The sequence below is a fragment of the Vidua macroura genome, chromosome 3, assembly GCF_024509145.1.
Source record: "Vidua macroura isolate BioBank_ID:100142 chromosome 3, ASM2450914v1, whole genome shotgun sequence".
NCBI classification, from domain to species: domain Eukaryota; kingdom Metazoa; phylum Chordata; class Aves; order Passeriformes; family Viduidae; genus Vidua; species Vidua macroura.
In genome coordinates this window covers 29,546,242-29,567,632 of record NC_071573.1, presented here as the reverse complement: position 1 = coordinate 29,567,632, position 21,391 = coordinate 29,546,242, and the positions used below count along the sequence as shown (strand labels likewise).

The following is a 21,391-nucleotide window of genomic DNA, read 5'->3' as shown; positions in this document are numbered from 1 at the left end:
TAAATACGATTTCTTTCCCCTAAATTTAGCTTGCATAATCACTCTGTTTCAGTTCCAGGAGCCTTTATATGGCTATTTTTGTTGGTTTTTTAATTCCAGGTGTTTGCATGCACATTATCAGGAATTTGCTAACCTCCTGTGGAAACCATGGTCTTGCTAATTAAAATCCAGAAATAAACTTATTTATGTAGTGTTATACATTGCAAATCAGGCTGATGCCTGTCTAAGTGAATTTCTTCCATCAATTTCAGTTCAACAGAACACTTCTGATATCTTGGTATATATATGAAATCAGTGCTGGTCTGTAATCAGAATCTAGAGGTAGCAAAATCCCTGGACAAAGCTGCTCTTGCTCTGCCAAAGAGAGCAAAACTATGGTAGGAATTGCTCCTAGCACTATGACCTATGCAGGCATTACTGCAACGATGAGAGTATAAAAAGTGAAGTATTTTTACAGTGATTTACTCACCGTCAGAGGTGGCATATCTGGAAGACGCTGCAGTACAGATCTGAGCACAGTAAAAGTGTGTACAGTTAGTAAATGTACTGAAACCCAATCTGGAATTTAAATTGGAGTTTTCAGTATTTTATATTTCAACTTTCTGTGTTTCTTTTGCCCTAATAACTTTAAAGAATACCCAAAACAATACACATACAAAACTTTTTTTCCCCCTAATTCAGTATTACTGAGTTACTTATCATCTTAGTTAAAATTAACTCAAACTAATGCACTGCACTAAGCTGTATGGACTATTAAAGCTCTACCTAAAGCTTTGAGTGGTGCATTCCTTTATGCAAGAATTATTTTCTTCCTTCAGGAACCATTAAAACTCATGAAAACTGGTCGTCTGACAAAGAACTTCAACACCAAATACCTATCAGCTTTCTTTCATAGGGAAATATATGCTTTTATTTCAAATTTAAACAAAATTTAAATACAAAATTACAAAACCCAATAAACTTCTGGATTGTATTAAAACCTTAAGGCTTTATCCTTTGCCTGGTGTGCTACAGGAGTAAATAGGTCTTACTTCTAGAAATCAGCTGTTCTCTTGCTAATACTGCTGCTCAAAAATTGACAAGGCAAAGTGAAGTTCAAGTAATACATTAATTTACATTGCATTCCAAATAGTCTTTTCAAAGCAATGTGGTTGTTTATACAGACATCTACCAGTGTTTTTTTCAGTCATTGTCAGATTCATTGATCATTTACAGACATTGTTGATTCTGACCACTAACTCAAACAAGCACGAAAGGCATTCTAAAGTTCATGGTAGAAGGTGAAGTTTCCTTGCATGTGCTAACATACTAATCCTATCCTGCCAATATTTTTACAACCTAGGTTCTGCAAGCTTTGAGCATAGGAAGTTTTCCAGCAACAGTCCCAGAAGCTGCTGCTCATTTGACAGTTCCCACAGTATCATCACTGCTGAGGTGAGAAAGGTCAGGTTCCTACCTGTGCTTTAGTCATGGATTAGGTAGCACAGTATGAATTTATTTGGTGGATGACTTAAGGTTATCACTGAGATGTGGATCACTCATGAGGCTTGGGCTGGTGGGGAAGGCAGAACAGATTATCTGCTTGGACTGTGAAATTTTCAGCCTTGCTGTCTTGCATTGTGTGGTATTCTTTAAGTAGCTGTGGAGCTTGATTACCATGGAGCAAGGTCCCGAGATTTGCAGAGCTGTGTTTGGAAGTGTGCTTGCACATGAGAGGGACTCCACTTGCTCACCCTGTCACCTTGAATGGAAGTGTCTGCTGAGGTTACTGTCACTACAGAAGCATCACTCTTGCTAATCAAACTGGAAGCAGCTCCATTGTTTAACACAGTGTTGTCACGGTAACTATGAGTGCATTTATTTCATAAAATAACACAGCATTTCTGGTCATGTGACTGTGTGGGATTAATGGTGACCTATAACGAGCAGTTAGCAAGTCTGGAAAGTCATGCCAAAAAAAGGGAACTAATGCATTAATTGCATTTGATTACGATGATGTAGGGACATTCTGCAGCAGCAAGAGCTCAACAAAAACAGCAAAGCAGTGTCTAGAGTTTCCTACCCAAAGGCAGGCAGGAAGGTCATACTCTGCTTCATAGACTGTACAGGGCTTTATAAAACAACTGTTTGTGATGTTATTAATGAAATCTCCAAATGTGCACATCACCTGTTGGTATTTTGTCTCAAAATTCAACGAAGATTTTAAAAACTACATTATCAAGCTCACTAGCAAAATGCTCCACTTTTTTTCCCTTCTAATAACAGAAGGTGATCTGCCACATTCATTTGAAACTGGACAATTAGGAAAGACTACTAGTTGGAGTATTCCAGGTTATCATAATTTCATGATTACAAGAAGACTTTTGTGTTTGTAAAGTGAAATTTTTAATCATATTTGAGAAGTTTTATACTGTGACCTAACTGATGCAGTAACATTTGTATTTGTAAACACCCTTAACCCCTCAAATCTGGAAGTTAATTATTCTGCTGATTGCAAAGGGGTGTTAATTCCTAAATGAATTTTACCACAGGATCTGTATCACTTCCCATGGGGTGCAACACAAGAAGTAATGCCATTGGTCTCTTGTAGCTCCCAAGAAGCTTCCCTGGATGATGGCAGGGGACTGGCTGCCTAGGAGGTGGTAAAACCTCCTGCTGTTGGCCCTGCCTCATGGAAAGAGAAGGGTCTAGTGCCCCAACAACCACCAAAGGGTGGAAGTTAGCAGGAAACCCTTTCCACCTTGCAAAAGTGAAAGCATCTGATATAGTATGTGTGTTGTTTGGTTTTAATTTTCAAGAGGAAGCACTGGCTTGTGGTACCATTCATCAAGTGGTGCTTGAGTCCTGTGGATTTCAGTAGCCATGGCAGGACTTTGAGAGCTTTTAAAAGAAAGCCAGCTTGCCTGTCTGCCTTTCCCCTTTTTAAGACCATGTTCTCTTCAGGTCCTGTATCTCCCTTCCAATCTATTTTAATTCTCTAGGAGGATACTCCCTGCTTTTAATAGAGGGCAAAAAGCTGAAAATACATTTTCTCTCAGTATGAGCATTTGAAATGTTTACAGAACATAAACCAGAGATTTTTCATTGTAAAATTACTTCAGTTTAAGTAATAATCAAACAAAAACCAATGGGGACTGGCTGTAAGGGATTATTGATCCATGATCATTAACATGAGCCAAAGTGGAAACTATAAAACGTCCATGAATCAGTGATTTATGTTTGAGTACCTTCTTCATGGTTGTACCTAAATTATCTATGAGAGTATGGTGCTGATCCATTTCAGAGCATGCAGAAGTGGTTTATTTGCATTAGAACAAAAAAGAGAGGACTGGAAGAAAAACAATGGATGTAATTTCTATACATTTGACCTATGTAGCACTGAGGCTTGCACCTGAAAAAGGCAACTGGAAAGTGCTCCTAGGTCCAATAGTGCAGATGCAGCAGCATGTCTTCAGTGTGCAAGAACATTATATTAGTAATATAATAGGAAATGTATAGATACAAATTAAAAACAAGAAGTAAATATTATTCTGACTCAATGTATATACATAATACATATTGTACACGGATTTTAGTTCTCCAAGTTTACTCACAACCTTCCAGTCAATGGTTTTCTCTGTTGTTCTTGTGTTTTGCATTGTGAGTCATTCTTGCCATTGTATTTTATTATTATTCTGGATTAAAGGAGAAATTAGGTACAATTAACAATACTGTACTAAATACAGTTCCTATCCAATTTAGATTTTTTTCAAAAGGCTGGAGCAGAGGAGGTTTATTTAGAAATTTACCAGACCAAGGCTGAAGATTTGCCAAGTAAAACAGCTGTATAACAAAGGCTAGAGTGTATAATGAGAATACTCTTTAAATTTATAATAGTTACATGATGTGCTTATGTATTTGGTTTTTTTCAAAGGAGAAACAATTATACACAATTTGTTCCTTTTAAGTCCCATGAGCCTTGTATTGCAAATAAGGATGGTGCTGGATATGAAGAGTATTTTGTATTTGACTGCTTTTCCAAACAAAAATTCCTTTTCAAAATGAAACTTATACAACTGGTGCAATTTTGAAAAATAGAGATGAAGAGTTGAAGACAGTTTGGTCCCTGAGTAGATATCTGTAAAACTGTAAAATCTATACAGTTTTTTCCAATGACACCTTTCTCCATCATTATAAACAGATGTATTTTTTTCTGAGCTGTAGGCACAAGCCACCCCCAGTAAATCATAACCCTTAAACTGAATCATCATCTTTCCAATTCAGGCCAGAGCTTTAATTTAAGGGCTACTCCTGTTATATGCAACTGAATGAATGTAAACCTGTCTACTCTCCTTTTGTTTATGGAGCTGCTTATGCTCTACATCTTGTACATCAGAAGGTTTTCAGTCCATGTAGAAACCCTCTAACAAGGATGCATTATCATAATACATAATCCTTTCATAACAAAGTGGGACATTTAGTTGGTCTGTTGATTGCAAGAAGTGGCTGGCTCCCCATCTCCTTGAGTTTCTGTCCACTTTGAGGTGCCAGTAATGCTGGAGCAGAGAGGTGATGAGCAACTCCTTTCAGCTGATGAAAGTTGTTAATGTAGCTGGCAATCAGTAGAGTGATCTCAAGAATCTATAACAGGAACATACAAAACTCTTTGAAAAATACAGTGATGTGTTTTGACTGCTGAAAAAATAGCTAACTTTTTAGCAAGTGACAATCACCATCAACTGGATAAGTACTTGTACTTTAACAAATTAATGATAGGGGGAGAGGAGATAACTAATAAAGCTTTTTTTATTGCTCCTTCAAATAATGTAACATTATTCTCATCAGGACATATCAAAGATACTTTGTCTTCCACAGTCTTAAATTACTTCTTTAATTTTGAGAGAGATGTTGAAGTCCAAAAGATGACACCCTGAGAAGTTTTGCCAGAGGGCTCAAAGAACTGAAGACGCAGGGTAGGTGAAGGGAATAAAGATTTTGGGGAAGTTATTATTAGATTTTCTCTTTGTGACCCATATGGACCTTGCTGAGATGCTGAACAGGTTGCCCAGAGAACCTATGGATGCCCCATCCATGGAAGTGTTCAAGGCCAAGCTTGGATGGGGCTCTGAGGAACCTGGTCTAGTGGAAAGTGTCCCTGGCCAGGGCAGGGGGGCCAGAGCTAGGTGATTTTCAAGACCTTTCCAAGCCAAACCATTCTGTGATTCTATAAGGGCACAATCTGAGAGAAACTTCCATATCTGTATTTTACTATGCTTATTTGTATGAAGAGTCATGTTTTGAACCAAATTTATATGTGGAATTTTGTATGATTTCATACATTTGTTCAAACTAACAGCAAAACCTTTGGTTTTTTGTTTTTGTTTTTTTTTTTTTTTTTTTTTTTTTTTTTTTGTTTTTGGGTTTTTTTTTTTTTTTTTTTACTTTTAATATAGTCAATCTTACCAGTAAAGGAGAGAAGCTAGATTTTAAAAGCAGGGCTTTTTCTTTTTTATTTCTTTTTTTTTTTCTTTTTATTTTTCTTTTCCCAAAAGCAAAAATATCCTAGGATTTTAAAGGAGTGACTGATCTTTCAGATGTTGTGTTTTACAATTTCACTGTAGATCCCAAATGTACTTTTTGAAAAAACATCTCTGGTGCTGATTAGGCAAACAGACTAGGTTTTAGGTACTGCATGTAATTTCTGTCCTTATCAGCTTTCTTTGTCCTTCTATGAAAAATTTGGAATGTTATAGACAACAACATGAAAAGAACAGGAACACATCAGTACTGTCACAGTTAGCCCTGACATTACTAATTATTTGCTCTCTAAAATCATCTGGCAAAAGCCAGTAGTCTGAGCAGGCTGGAATTAAAAAAGGTGTTTCATCTTTCACATCTGTTAGGGATTACCCACTAGAGAGAGCACAAAAGCAGATGGAAACTGTTTCAGGTAATAGACCAACCTTTGGCTTTGTCATGGCAAAAAGGTGTTTTTCAGTTGATTTGTCCTTTGTCTGAGCATTGTTAACAACCAGCATAAAATCATCTTGATATCCTCCAAAAGTCATCAGGCTCTTATATGTGTATGTAACTGTCAATCGCTGAAAAAAGGAAACCCCCAGAACAAAACACAAAGCTGTTAAGCAGGACAATACAGGTAGCCTCTTATGAATTTTGAAATTAACTATGAATTTTGGGACAGCTTCATTTAGACCTTCATTCACTGTAGATGATAACTTCTAAGTTTGACCTCTGTTTCTATTCCAAATTAATTAGATGAAAGATACAAGAAGATTTCAACTCAAGTGTGTAATTCCATTTACCCAAATCTTGATTGACTTTGAAAGAAGTTAATCTTACAAATTCTACTTGAAATTGAAGCAGTATCTAAATAAATTAAATGGCAGAGTATGAGACATCTGAAAGAATTTAACTCCAGGTATTCTTTTATGCAGTGATATGTTTTGCAAACACACAAATTAAATTCTGTGCTATTTTTTTCACATCTCTGATAAAACACAAATGTTCTTCAAGGCTCCTCAGCTTTTCATCCCTTGTTTCTTACTGTTCAGGGTTTAACACCACAGTAATGGCCTTTGAGTTAAGATCAGCATCTAATTTATTGTTACACCTGACATTAATTTGCTGCAGATGTTTGCATTTAAAATTCATTGTCAGACAACATTTCTACAGTAACTGACTTAGTGTCCTTCCTTAGTAAACCTCTTTTTGCCCCAGTTTTGAAATACTATTATCTCTACCCCTTGCAACCTCATTTCTGATATCCTTCCTACAGAAAATCCCAATGTTCCATAGAAGCTGAGCATTCCTTGAATGTCAAGTAAGGCCTGCCTGTACTTAATCTGGCAATGCCCTACAGAAATGCCATAGCTCCAGGAGCAGTGTTTGTAGAGCTCTCTGCAGTCTGGTGCAAGCACATTTTGCTTGTTCCCTGAAAGCTGCTGTTTGCTCTCCTCGTGCTCTTTGTTTTATTATTTCTTTAACTGCAAAGAAATGTAATGAAAAGGCCCATATCAGCACAATTATAAAGCTGAGATTTTAATTTTCTGATATTCAATATTAGCACTTGCTAATAGCAGCATGCCATTCTTTTTCTTTGCAGGATATAAATGAAAGCAGGGATCTTCTCAGGCATTGCTTTTTACTCTGATTACGAGTCGTTTTCTATGAAAACTTGTATTGCAAATCAAAGAAAAATCTCAGCCTAAAATGACATAATTAAATAACACTGGGTTATATTACCTACTATTAAACAAAAATAATACAATGAAAATAACAATCTATTAAAGTAACTGCTCTTTGCAGAGTGTATGTATTATGAATAATACTGGAAAATTAAGTCTCCAGGAAAAGAAAATTAATGTTATTGTAATAACATTACAATAACTATGGATTTCCTGACATCTGAATGATTAAAACATTAACATTTCATTAAATGATATAAAAACTGTATCTGATAAACAAAAATAAATTCTGTGCAAAGAATTCATTACTGACTTCCATTATTAGTGCTACTGTAATGATGATAACATTAAAGCATTTTAAAAGGAGTGAATTTTTGCTTTAAGAGAAGGCCTAGATAACTTAGCATGGAAAACTAATGCCATCTTTTAGACAGTATGGTGGTGAATCTCTCCATATAATTAGTACTAAAATCTATCTTGACCAGATTTAAAATAGCAATTTCACTTACCATGGAGCTGTAATCCAGGATGCTTATGCCATCTTCATGGACAGCAAACCATATGAAGGACTTCTCAACTGAGGCTGTTGCTAGAGGCTACAAAGAGAAATGTTCTTTAGTTACTACTTCAAAATGAGGCAATATGTGAATAATTATAATTCTCAGCTATTATAAACCTCTCTCCATCCACAGTTCTCACTTCAGTTCCCTCTCAGTGTAGATTTCAGTAAAGGAATTGAAACACCTGCCCAAAGCCACATAGGTGGCCAGTGGCAGAACAATGAACTCAAAACTGATACACCTGAAACCTGCCCTGGTGCTTAGTCCAATAAAATATATAGTCTCCTTAATAAAATGGTCAGGTGTCTTACAGTTTGTCCACTAGCTCACACATATTTATATCTAAATACACAAAGCACAGAATGCTGACATGCAATTTTTTATATATATATATATATATATATATATATATATTTACACACACACTGGGTTTACCTATTAAAACTGAAGGCATGAGGTGACAGTTCTGTTTAACAGAGCTGTTATTTGAATAAAGAGAGTTAAGATACCAGTAGTAAAAAGAAATTGAGAAGAGGCCAGCACAGAAGGGAGTGCTCTAAATACCCTTAACCACATTTAGTGCTTCTGCAAGGTTGAGCTTCCACAACCATCTAATGATACCTTTTCAATGTTCTATTACTTATCAGGTAAAAAGAGTCTAAACTTAAAAGGCTGTCTCAAACTAAGATAGAAGGATACGGAGACACAGATTAATAATGTAAAACAAACAGTAAGTGTATTGGAAAGCTACTGTTATGATACACTTAGTACTATGGCTGTTATATTTCACCAGTGTACGACTTAAAAAGTAATTTGACAGGAGATTCAATCAGCTCATGTACACAAGATATTTTCAACAAAAATGTGCTATTATTTGCATATTATATTTAAGCCCCTCCTCCTTCTCCCCAATCAAACTCATTAAAATGTCTCACTTTTGCTGCAAACAATTTAGCCCCAAAGAAAGGCCATTTCCTGGCCACGGTGAGGTAAATGCGCACGCAGTCTGCGGCACTGCGCCCACGGAGAGCCATCCATCTTGTCGACAGTCGCTGGCAAAGCTGTCTGTTGAAATGAAGGATGGAATTTACTTACTGAAGGGAATTCCAGAGCTTGCAAACAGCAAGTTTAATGAACAACAAGAGAATCCATTTCTTAAATGATAATTTCAGTTAATATAAGGACTATCACTGATACAGTATTAAATAAATCCAAAATGTCATTTAGTATTTTAATGCACATGAAAATTATGAAGTATCTTCTAATTTCTGAAACATTATGATTAAATATTGATGTAGCAGTTGCAGCATAAAGGCAGAAAGTCTGGGACAGCTTTTAATGTGTCTCTACAGAGAATCAATGTACCTTTATCAGTACTCAACAGCTATGTCAGCTGTCATTCCAAAAATCCATCCAGCTTAGCACATATCTTTACCTGTGGCTGGTAGGAGGCGTGAAAGACGTGGCTTAGCACTACTCCCTTTAAGTGTGTCTGGGCACTGCTACCCAGAATGCTAGTCCTGATGGACAGTGTGTTCACACTGGGTCTTTTTTTCTGGCTTCTTTTGTGAATCTGTGGCTCCTTGGCAAGTTGTTTCAATACTATGGAAAAACTAATTCTCAAAAAAACCCCAGCCCAGAATACCTTTCTAGGACACTGACCTGCAGGGATGGCTTACCCAGCAGCCATAAGGTTATTAGATGTAGCCCAAGAAAAGGGAGGGCTGATGTGTAGTAAAGGGAGATTCATCACTTGCAGCTTTGGTCTTACTGTTTATGAAGTCAAACTGCACCCTTAGCAAAAATGATATAGGCAATAGGGCAGGCACAGAGTGATTCTTCCCATGCCACAGATCTCCAGCTCTGCCAGCTGGTAGTGTAGGACTACTTAAACAATTCAACAGACGTTTCACTTTTCCTCCATGAGTTAAATCTAATCTGAGACCTTTTATTATTTGTTCTTTGAAGTTAACTGCGTAAGCCCCGTTGTTTTCTGAGTATGTAATAATGTCACTATGTGCATGTAATAATAGTTTTAAATTTTCTCAACCTGAAAATTTTCTGTACTGAAGAACATTTCTATGATTATTTACTGGACTTTAAAACTGCTGTATCACTAACTTTGGATAATTTATTACACTGTTCCACTCATTTTCTTGTCAGTAGGTGTTGATTTAAATGCCTTGCAGGTTATGAATTTTAAATAAAGTGATACCTTACTAGTAAGTCCACTAAGTTATACATTGCCAATTTGACTGGCTGCCAGAGATTGCACACAAGAATAACAAACAGATCACGTCCTAATGTCCTTCAATAACTCTTCAGTCTGTGCACACTCAGACCTCGTTTAGATTTGCTGTATAAGAAAAATAAGAATTTCAAAATCCCTGGGTTTTGTAATGCTATGTAGTAACTGCTACATCTTTTGCTGGAATGTGTTATTAATAATGGTCCTTTGTTTAGATTAGAAATGTGCAGAGGAAATGGGTTGTTTACATTAGCAAGAAAATGAGTTTCAAACACAAGTTTAGGCAAATATAGCTCAACAATACATTATTCCCAATGACAATTTAAAACTTCCTTGTTTCATTCCTAGATCTTTAGAGAGTATGAATCAAAAAACCCATCTCACCTTAACTGTTCATCTGAACAACCTTGCTTGTATCTCTTAGGGTAGAATCTCTCCAAAACTTGCTTTAGTGTTTGGTTGGACTTGGACTGGGAATTGACTTGTCCTGCTGGAGTTGAGAAAGGCCGTTCAAAATCTCCAATTTCTACCTAAAGGGAAGTCCATGAAAAAAGTTTTTTGTTACTCTAGTGTAATTTTCTAGCTGGATATTATGAACTATCTTTTGATCTGTTCGACCAAGTATAAAAGAAAACGAATTTGTCAAATAAGGTATACTTTTCACTGATAAAAAAGTCACACTAGTGATTTTCTTATTTTCTATCTACCATGGAAAAATGTTAAATATCAAACGCAAATTGTACAGACATAATATTACTTCTCCTCTTAGATTGCTATATCTCCAGCTGACACAAATCAGTTTACATTTATTGAATAACAACATCAAATTACTTTCTCAAAACCCTTCATTTGTGCTTTTAATTTTTTTAAAATAAAACATCTTATCAAGACCATGTCTAGTAAAGGACTCTTAGACTTTCATTGAAGAGCTGTTACTTTGGAGAATTAATTTGCAGAAATCATGGAAGGAATAATGAATGAAGAAATGGTACATGATTACGTGATATTAAATGCCAGAGGGCCTTGCTGTGTAAGAGGGAAAGCACATTTTGCCATACTGGTCCCAGCAGAAGCAAATGCTGTATAGCATTTCCACTCCAGTTAAGAATTGCCTTACACAAAGTTTCCAGCCCAGTCTTTTTCCTGCACACTCCTGTGTAAAAGGTGGAGGTCAGTTGAATGTCAAGCAATCCTGGATCAGTTTGTTTAAGATTTTCTCCTTAAAAATTGCTGTGTGACTTATCCAAGCATAAAGATTACCTGAGCTAAAAGGGCTGTCAATTCCATCGCTAATTCTTTGTTTACAGGGAAAAGTCCATTGACTATTTGATCATTTGTCTGATACACGAGCAGCAGCTTCTCTCTGTCTGTCTCCCCATGAACTTGAACAGAAAAATAAAGCCTACAGAAAAGACAGAAAGTTATTAAATAAAGAAGATAGGGAAATGCATTAGCCCTGAGGATTAGCAGTATCTGCTCTGAATGTGACATGTTTATTTCAGCTTCAAAACACATTAGTAGAGCAACACTTGTACTTGAACCAGTGGGTAAATATTTAATGTCAGTCGTATTACTTCAGTGGGGATTTTTTGCAGTCCTGCTCACCTCTTAAGAACTAAAAAAAGGTTATTTAAAAAAAAATTACCCAGTTACACCCATTTACTATTTTTGTTGCATGCTTCAAGTCAGCCAGTGTTTCTCAGATGAAGAAACTGCAGGAACTGAAAAATAAATCTCGGGACAAGGCAGAGATATTATACTTGCTAAACAAACCTGTTTTTGTAAGTAAGGCGGACAGTCCTTGTGCCTTCACATTTCCCGGGGTGTTGTTCTTTGGAGGCTTGCTCCCATTTTGAAATAATGTCACAGATCTAGAAGGAAAGCAATACAAACCTGATTTGGCATGTCTTCCTATTTGAAAACACCTTGAAAAGAAACTGTCAACTTATTTTAATGTCCTCTACCTATCACCTATTAGATACATACACAGCTTGAATTTTTAAACTCACTGAAGTATAACTTGTATTTCTTAGTCAAAGTGTTTAATTATTAACATTTTTGGTTTTTGTGCAATATATGCACTACCTTTGGAAATAAGCCATAACATGGAAAGGCCAGGTACTTGATTTAGCAGCTGCCAATGAATGTGTAATAACACAGAGTAAGTTGTTATATAATTAATCAAATGCCTTTGATCTCTGCCTTCTTCTGCTGCATGCCGAAGTTTTACAGGTCCTTTCTAGTAACTGCTGTAAAGTTGGCGTGAAGTTTGTTATAAAACGCACCAAAAGTGCTTCACAACAAGCTGTGTAGGTGGGTAAGTGGGCAGATGGGGAGGAGGTGGAACAGAGATCCTAGGAGCTCAGCTGCACTTCATGTCACCATTCCTTCATAAAAGAGCCTTCCTGGAAGCAGTAATATGAGTAGTTTCTAAAATTATAGTTACCTAGAAAATAAGTACATATTTTATAAATTTTGCTTTCTGTATGGTAATTTTTCTACTCGTGGTGACACCGTTTGTTTATCACTAAGGCTGGGTTGTACCACACCTTGTAACTCAAAAGTGCAGTTGTGAACATTGGCCAAAGGGTGCAAAAAGCTACTTGGTAGAAATACAAAAAATTAATGATTCATTAGTTGCTAAAAGACTTGTATCTAATATTTTACTAAAGCACACATTATATTGCGTTTTGTCACTCTTTACTGCTAAGAATTTAATTCTAGCAATAGAGGGAGCTAAAATTTAAAATTCAGAACAATGGCAAGCCAAAGAGAAGGAACCATTTCTTTTTTTTTAATTTCCCAGGATTTCCACCCCAGTATCAATGACTTCTTGGACCTCACACGCTCGTCTTTTGGAGCCGTATCAGAAATGTTGACTGAAATCTCTAAATCCCTGTTTGACTCTAATGCTTCTTAGTGTTAAAGAACTGTAACAGCTTTTTGTTTTTTAACACAGCTGTTACTTCTCTGAATAATATGGATCTCTTGGAGAAAGCTTTTAACTATAGTTCACTGAATGAATTTCAGCAACTGAAAAAGTGATCTTTTAAAAAAAAATTTTCCTTTCACATTACCAAAAAAAAGACAGTTTTCAGCCTGAAAAATGTTTTCCTTTACATTGTCTGAAGAGAGCTCTGTGAAATGAAGAGACTTTTTAATATGCACAGCCCATTAAAGGCTTTTGTTTACCTTGATGTTTCCTTGAAGACAGTGCTCTATATCCTTGCCAGAGGGATCATCAGAAAACAGTGCAAATCCTGACTGAGCTGGTTTCCTCATCCCTGTATCTTGGTTCAGAGTGTTCAGAAATTCCTCTACTGTGGTAGAGGCATCAAACCCAACAACCTAAAAAAGAAGCCAAAATGTATTTTGCTATCAAACTCACACCCATTCTCCCTTTAAATCTAAGATTTTGAAATACAATACTTCTAGAATAACGGTGGAACTGTAAGACCCATTTCGTCCATTACTGTAATTGGAAATTAAAAATTGACATAAAGGGCCTGAAAAAGATTTCCACATGGAAAGTCTGTTTAGTGGAATTGGTTTCCTTGCACTTGTTACACTTGGAATTCTATTACAGAATTTATATGGCAGGTAGCAGTCTAGTATCTGAGCTTTTTGTGAAAAATACCACTTGAAAAATGAAGAGTATAAATTCCTGTACCTTTCAATATAGTGCAGAAACAAATGAGATCAATTAATAATTTTTCATCATGTGCAACTTTAGAGGGATATCAGGTGACAGATATACACTGGCAGATCTAAAATAGTTTATGAATTTTGGTTTGTCACTATTACACAGGTCAGTAATGTATAGAACCTTCTAAATTTTACTTCCCCAAATATGAACTTCTGTTTGTTGTGACTGACATTTCAGCATGAGATGGCAAATAGCTTCTTTACAGATAGCAATGACTGATGTTCACTTAAATTTGTATTGAGAGTGTTTTCCTGTGTTTGACATGTTGAAAATGTTTTGGTAAAAAATGTCTTGAAAATGGTTAATGAACTGTTGTTTGAACTTCTCAGTGCCTGGCATTAAAATAAAATCTGATTAATCTTCAGAGATTAATACAAGAATTTTTAATACCACTATAATTGTTATTTGCTGATCCCACTGAAGTAATTTATGTATTTAATTACAATTTTCTTAGCCCTTGTAACTATACAATTTTGGACAGTAAATAACTAATGAACAGTTACTCCTTTTCTTCTCCAAACTTCAATTTTGAAACCATTTAGGATGATTTAAAGGATATTTTTTTCTGTTTTACTGGGCAAGCAGTAAGCAATTAAGAAACTTAGAGATGAAAAAATGCAAAGTACTTCTGTGACAATCTGAAATAAAATATTTATTTGATATAGCTTTGATTTCATATAAAAAGTTGCTTTCTGTCTAGGAATACTATGAATTGTTAAATTGTTGAAACTCTTCTCAGCCATCTCTCACAGCTGGAAACATAAACCAGGATGTGAAGCAGCATGCTTGGAAGCCCGTGGAATGTTTCCTAGGGGCTTTGACTAATGATATCCCCAGAGAGTTAAGAATGGAGCCATGTTTGTTGTGTAACAAATATGGTTATCCTTCAGGACTGATAATGGGAATTACAGCTGTGCTTCCAGGCCTTCACTGAGGTATTTAACTTCCAAGATGTCTGATGAAAGGAAGTGGAATTTAATACCTTTCCTTGTCCTTCAGTCTAATTCATTCATCTGGTGGTCAGGTTAAATAAGAAACAGAGTTTTGTCAGTTCTTACTCTTACAAGGTTTTACTTTTTTCTTTCTCTTCAAGATTTTCCCCCAAACCTTTACTCTTAGTTGATCAAATCAGATCACAAATACTTTGTGCCTGCCATTGCTGGCACTGGCACAAGATGAAACTTAAGCCATATTTACCTTGCTCTTTTTGATGTACTGTTTCATGTATATGCTGACAGCAGCGGGTTGGGAGAGCTCAGATTTCGTGGCCTGCATGACATTACCTGATATATGCCATTCATGAAATGAACTGGAATACTGAAGGGCAGGGAATGGTGGTAGGGATTTCTCAGGAGAGTGGAAAGGATTTCCATTCTGGAAGGTCTGGCTTCTCGGTCTCCATTCTGCTGGGTACGTTCTACGCAGCGCTGGCAATATATAGCGTATTTCCCAAATTCAGTCCTGTGGCAAAAAGAGAAATAAGGCAATTCCTAGGGACTGATTTAAAGGATAGTAAACTGTGAGTGAATATTTCTGGAGAGGCCAGATGGGAGGAGCACTCAGATTTCACTCTATGAGATTTCCAACGCATTTTTTTGCATGTGGAATTAGAAAGAGAATAAGTCTACTGAGACCCGCAGAATTGTGCCAAAGATGAACATGGCTCAGGGTGTGTTGTGTAATTGCCATATTTTGGTTTTCACAGTTTTGCAACATACACTCAGAGTATGCACTGCAAAATACTTTTTTAAAAACTTGTAACTTTCCCAAGTGATGCACAGAAGTAATATGTACTCTAGTTTAGTAGCAATTCTACTCAAATTAATTTTAAAATATACGTCGGAAGATTTGATATATTACAGGAAAAACTGAAAACAAGGTACTTCAGAAAGACCAGTTGACTAGTTGGGCACACCTGGAATCTGCATTCTTCTTTAAGTGAAGTTTAAGAAGCCAAAGGAATGGATGCTGGGGCAGGAAGAGTCCAACGCAGAGGGCCAAAAGCTGCAAGCCCTGAACAAAAGGAATACATTTACTGTTTTAAAAATCCTGTTAACATAAAACTTCCTGCTGTGGCTACTGGCCAGCAGTGCAGCTTACTGTGCCAAGTTGAAATTGCTGAAATAGGAATGAAAAAAACAGAGGAAAAGCTGAGTAAATAAGCATATCACCTCATTGAAAGGCCCAATACTCTATTTACATGTGTACACCAAGTTTCTTTTGGGGCTGGAAATGGGAAAGCAGCTGAGTTTGTATAAAAAGCAGTTAATACAGAGGAAGAGAAGTACTAAAGCTGCAAGACCAAGCATTATGATATGAAGAGAAGCCTGTGCAATTTAATTCAGCTCTCCTGTTACACATATTATGAAGCAACACATAAGACATGCTTTCTCCTACCAAATTTACAGTAACTATTGAAAAAAACAATTATTCAATATTTTGGTATATTGTTGCTCAGTATGTATTCATTGGTTTCACTTAATACAGAGTGCTCTTATGTACCCTGATATACACTTACTAATGTTGCAATAATTTTCTCACAATTAGTATAGCAATGCTTCACTGAGATTTAAAAAACTGTGTTTCTCTATCTTGATTTATCTGATTTGCCTCATATTAAATAGAAATTTTACAGAACTGGCACAGTCCTGTAAAATATCATCAAATATCTATACTTTGGTTGAGGATAGCATTGGCTCTGTTGAAGGTATACACTGCAGTAGAAGCAAGGGTAGGAGACTACAGCAGGAATTTAGGACTTAAAAAACTTAGTGTAAGGCTGAAAACTGCATGTGTTTACTGCATGTATTAACTCTTAAAAATCATTCCAGGGGGTTAGGAAAACAACAATTTATCTGCATCAGAGGGAAGGCCTTGCCAATGGTAAGAATAGTACCAAAGAAGAATTATAGTAAGTTTAAATTCCATCAGCCATACGTAGCTTCAGTGTGTGCTAACTGACATGAATGTACCATGTCTGTTATAAAAGCTCTGTGAATGTTTTAGCAATGCACACATCGAATCATAGAATGTAAGGAACCTTAAAGATCATCTAGTTCCAATCCCCTGCATTGGGCAGGGACACCTTCCACTAGACCAGGTTGCTCCAAGCTCAACTCAACCTGGCCTTGAACACTTCCAGGGATGGGGCACCTATGGCTTCTCTGGGCAACCTGTTCCAGTGCCTCTCCACACATCAGCCATCTCCCAGGTACAGGCTGTTTCTAGCTAATAGGTATGGCTGCTGGTCATGTGCTACTTTCTATGGTAAGAGAAAAACATGTCTATTAGAGAAGCCTTGTATGGTAACTTCCTTTCTCATTTTCTGATAAGTCTCCCAGTTCTGTAGGCATTGCTCCATCATAAGTGTAACATTCCAGTTCTGTTAATTCTATGCAAGCTCCAAGTATTGGCTTTCCATGCAATTCCAGTTCATTTCACAATTGCATAGAGTGAATAGCAGGCAGTGCTATTCAGTGCTATTAGGGAAGAATTTCAAGTATGTATAATAACGTAGCATGCAGGGTGAATACAGAACAGCATGGCACACAAGAGGGGACATCTATCAGAAGCCCTGAGCCTTATCTGATATTCCACTACATGGCACCACAGCTTTACTTCACACTCATGCTATTGAGTAATTTTCTATGTGGCTTAACACACCAAACTTCCTGAGGCAGCACCTCTATTAGGAAAGAAGCAGTAAAAAATAATTAGGTTTCTTACATTCTTACTTAACACTTGACTTGAAGACAGCCCATTTTATGTCCACCCTTTACAAACAGCATGGGCAGAGATATATTCTACCACCAGGTACACATACTTTGTTAGAGGATAGCATCAGCTTTGTTTCAGGAAAACATAGCAGCAGTGAATTGGATCTTAACTCAGCAGATGCTGCAGAAGAGCAGAGCCTCTTTACTATCCTAAACACTCTGTGTAGTTTCTTCATTGCTGCTGAAATCAATACCATTAAAATAAATACCGGGTTACCTGTATTGGTCCTGCCTGGTTTTGTGGATGTCGACGCCTGGTCTGTTTAATAAGTTGGCAACAGATCTCGTTTTGAAGTTCAGGATGTGTGAGACAGATCTGCAAAGCACTTTGGGCCAAAGATACATGGTAATCAATGGCAGGAGAGTCAACTGCAGCATTTATAAACAACTGGCAGGTCTAGATATAAAATAATAAGCAAGTGAGTTTACATACAAGGTAGCTTCAGCAAATCTTTAAGATGTTCTATATATCAAAAGTGTACCTGAATAGAAATCACAATTAGTAAGTTTACCAGTAGACTTGGAAAACTCTGCTGGTTCTGAAAAATGGGGTGAAAAGGGGCCAGAATGAATGAAAATCTAAACAGGGAGACTTGAGCTAAAACACCTCGTACAACCCATGCTTTTCACTGTGTATCTAACAGAGTGAACTGTAACAGGGGTTGGAACAACTGTGGTGGCAGGCAAGTTTAAGGACATGCTGAACACAGCTCACCTCTCTACAGGACTTGGAAATTCAATGCCTACAGCTCTCAGTGCCAGACAGTGTAAAATGCTTCTTTAAGTAGTAAGCACTACACGGCAGCATATACACAGATAAAAAATCCGTAACTCAGAGCCATTGATTTACATCTTGGCTTTCCATGGTATTTTTACTGTAGGTTAACTATGACCTTTCCTATACCCAGTACTGTCTTAGGAAAGCCAGACATTAATCATTTGTTGTGTTGTGTTAGAAGAAAGCATATATATCACTTGTTGCATTTACTGTATACAATAGTTGAATTTTTAAGGGATAGAAGCAAAAATACAAGAAGTGGATGGAAGCCAAATCTATTTCTAGTCTATTTTTATCATGAGTGGGATAACTGAAACATGACGTGATCTGTTTCTAAATTCCCTACCTGACTTCTCAGCTGATTTATACAAGGTTTCAATAAAGGTCATACAAGTAATCTCTAATTTATTTACTTGAGGCAAGTGTCTGTGATTTGAATTAGATCTGAAAAGTGATTTCCAAGTAGATGTAAATTTGTTTTTATCAAAGAAGTACATTTCCTTGAAAATTTTCATGCTGCAGAATTGCAGAAAATAAGATGGATGTACTTCTTTGAATTGCTTCAAACATCCCAAAGAAACAAGCTGGAAAGTTTGCTTCAATGTGTCCATGACAAAACATACAGTGTTTGTCTTGAATTCCTCTCTAGATCTGAACCATAACATCAAAATTCTCCAGATAGTTGATGCTTCAGGGAATTTGTTCTTTAAACTCGTCTTAAGTTTTGTGGAGAAAATTCATTTATCCAACCTCCATGCCCTCCAACTTGTAATTTATTTCACAACATAGAGACAAAAGAACAGCAAATCTTATTTTGTCTCTGAATTAGCCTTTATAGCCTGAAAGGAGGTTAATGGCATTGCAGCATACTCTCTGTCTTATAGGCATCAACTACCTACCTGGCCTTCAACTGGGAAAGCTGTAAGGCACAGAAAATTTCTCAAGAACATAGCTGTGGCTCAGTGGTTATGAACCAGTATGTGTCTCCTAATCATAAAGTGTTTTTACACTGGGACACATGTGTATGTGTATTTTTAAGTTTTACAATTTTTAAAGATCTGTGAGAATCTTTAAAAAATAACTCTTGTGAAATACTTTTAATAATTTTTCTATGGAATATTTTCTCTATTTTTATTACTGAATAATTGGTCTTTTAAGAAGAGCTACTTTATATGAAAATATTTTCTTTTTATTAAAAAGAGCAGTACAATCCCTGCTTTATATCTCAGTTTTAGATAATCCATGACTTGCCTAAACTTTAAATTTACTTTCTTTTTCTTCTGATTTTTAAAATATCTCCCAGATTATTTAAATGTATCTACAATAAAACTTTTGCATATGATTTTTTCCCTGAATCTAATTGAAAAAATAGCATTTCAGATAAAGTTTTCTGAATGCAGAGATCTGTCCATGCTGTTAGATTCTTTGGACCTATGAACTTCAAGGTAAAATTATTATCACTCATGATGGTTATGGATTTTTCTACTAACTTGCACTTTAACTTATCAAATAAGTAGGAACACCAAAAGCTGAAGCCTAAACTGCTCCCTCACAACTAAAGGCCATCTTTACATTGGAAGTGATAGTCTTTGGTGAGGTAATGTGGGCACATTTTGCTGCTCTCCATTAGTTACCTCCACTAAAGATAAAAAGAAACATCTCTTTTTTCTTATCTGTTGAATATCTCTAGTAAGCCAACTAACAGCCATTCTTTAGCAAAGAGTTAAAATAGTCAGTTAATAAAAAAGGCACCTGCTATGGTTTTACCTTAAATAATTTAATTGCTTCAGTTTGCAAGGCTTCTGATGGCAGTGTTGTAAGAGGGGAAGTAATTCCTTCTTTGCTATGGCAAAGGGTAGGATGTCTCCAAATTTGAGAAGCTAAACAGATAAAATATATACATTTTGTAATTAATTCAGTTCATAAGTACATTTACTAAATAAGAATTGGAAGATCAGTATGTTGAAATGAAATAAACTTACTGGCATCACCTTCCACATTTAATAATTTGCAAAGAAGTTGTTCAAACTCAGATCCAACATTTACACTGGTACTTCCAGCTGCAACTGTCAGATGATAAAGCCATGTGTCCTAAAGCAGAAAAACATAGCAGCTCACTTGTTCCGTGCTGGAAGGAGCTGCTTCAGCGGGATTCTGCTCTCAGCTTGAAACCCTAGCATGCACTCCTTTTGAAGCCCAAAGAAGTTTGACTTTGGTTGAATAAACACACATTCATGGTCTCTATCTTACAAATATTAAGCAAGGAAGGTTGGACAGGGCTCTCCAAAAGTTTTTACCCTCAGAAATCGTGTCTAATTATCAGGGCATTCTTCCTTTCCTCTTCCAAAAGGTTACATAAATCATTTTTTATCACTGCCAGACCCTGCTAACCTGGGGTAAGTCCAGAAAGCAAAATAAGGTCTACAAGATTACTTGGGAATGAAGCAACAATAATAAAAATGGTTTTAACCCCACCTCTCATTGCTCCTTTACCACAGTAGGGTAAGTCTGTGCTATGTTAGTCTTGTCAGTGAAAATGGATACCAGTACCTTGTAAGCTCTCAGCTACAGCTCTGTCTACAAGTTACTGTAAGTGAGCAAAGTCTACTATGTAGGCAAGCCTGCATATTTTTGTATATTTTAACAAGGATTACCTACACTAGCACTGATTTGCAGACAAACTCTGATCAATGTTAATAAAGCAGAACCTTCTCCTTATGACATCAAAATACAAGCCAGGTGATTTGTAATCCTTCTCCTTCTCAAGAAATATTCAAATCACAACACCATACTCATAGATGTGCTACTGAAACTCAATAAAAATATCCATTTATTACCTTCTCATGTTTGGATCCTATAAGAAGATAAGTGGGTCCTTGGTCTTTGGGGTGGATAACAACAGTGTAATGGGTTGATAATAAACTGCGACCACTGGCTTCATAATCTTCATCAGAATCACAGGATCTATCAACTTCTTCAACCTTTGCCTCAAAAAGCTTGATTTGACCAAGAGGAAACTAAAAGTAAATATCAAAATTGGTGAGAAGGGTAATGTTTGTTTCAGTGCACACTGGTTTTGTATTATATATTATTATATTTATTATTTACACAACTTTTTCTTATTCTACAAATAGAAATT

General features: G+C 36.3%; 2 protein-coding genes across 3 annotated transcripts in view; one reads left to right on the top strand and one right to left on the bottom strand.

Moving 5' to 3' along the window:
- The window catches only part of THADA (THADA armadillo repeat containing), a 215,153-nt gene that overhangs the window by 993 nt on the left and 192,769 nt on the right, over window positions 1-21,391 (top strand). Inside the window, exon 2 of the mRNA XM_053972850.1 lies at window positions 1,343-1,434. The gene's annotated coding sequence lies outside the window, so the exon portion shown is untranslated. The remainder of the gene's footprint in view (window positions 1-1,342; window positions 1,435-21,391) is intronic.
- The window catches only part of PLEKHH2 (pleckstrin homology, MyTH4 and FERM domain containing H2), a 54,256-nt gene continuing 33,743 nt past the window's right edge, over window positions 879-21,391 (bottom strand). For both annotated transcript variants that reach the window (XM_053972841.1, XM_053972842.1), the window contains exons 17-30: window positions 21,090-21,269; window positions 20,235-20,343; window positions 20,020-20,132; window positions 17,692-17,871; window positions 15,614-15,711; window positions 14,982-15,159; window positions 13,185-13,340; window positions 11,766-11,863; window positions 11,253-11,394; window positions 10,377-10,522; window positions 8,680-8,809; window positions 7,694-7,780; window positions 5,943-6,080; window positions 879-4,620 (exon numbers count right to left, since the gene is read on the bottom strand). In XM_053972841.1, the coding sequence (XP_053828816.1) occupies window positions 4,438-4,620; window positions 5,943-6,080; window positions 7,694-7,780; window positions 8,680-8,809; window positions 10,377-10,522; window positions 11,253-11,394; window positions 11,766-11,863; window positions 13,185-13,340; window positions 14,982-15,159; window positions 15,614-15,711; window positions 17,692-17,871; window positions 20,020-20,132; window positions 20,235-20,343; window positions 21,090-21,269 (1,938 nt within the window). In that variant the 3' untranslated portion in view covers window positions 879-4,437. The remainder of the gene's footprint in view (window positions 4,621-5,942; window positions 6,081-7,693; window positions 7,781-8,679; window positions 8,810-10,376; window positions 10,523-11,252; window positions 11,395-11,765; window positions 11,864-13,184; window positions 13,341-14,981; window positions 15,160-15,613; window positions 15,712-17,691; window positions 17,872-20,019; window positions 20,133-20,234; window positions 20,344-21,089; window positions 21,270-21,391) is intronic.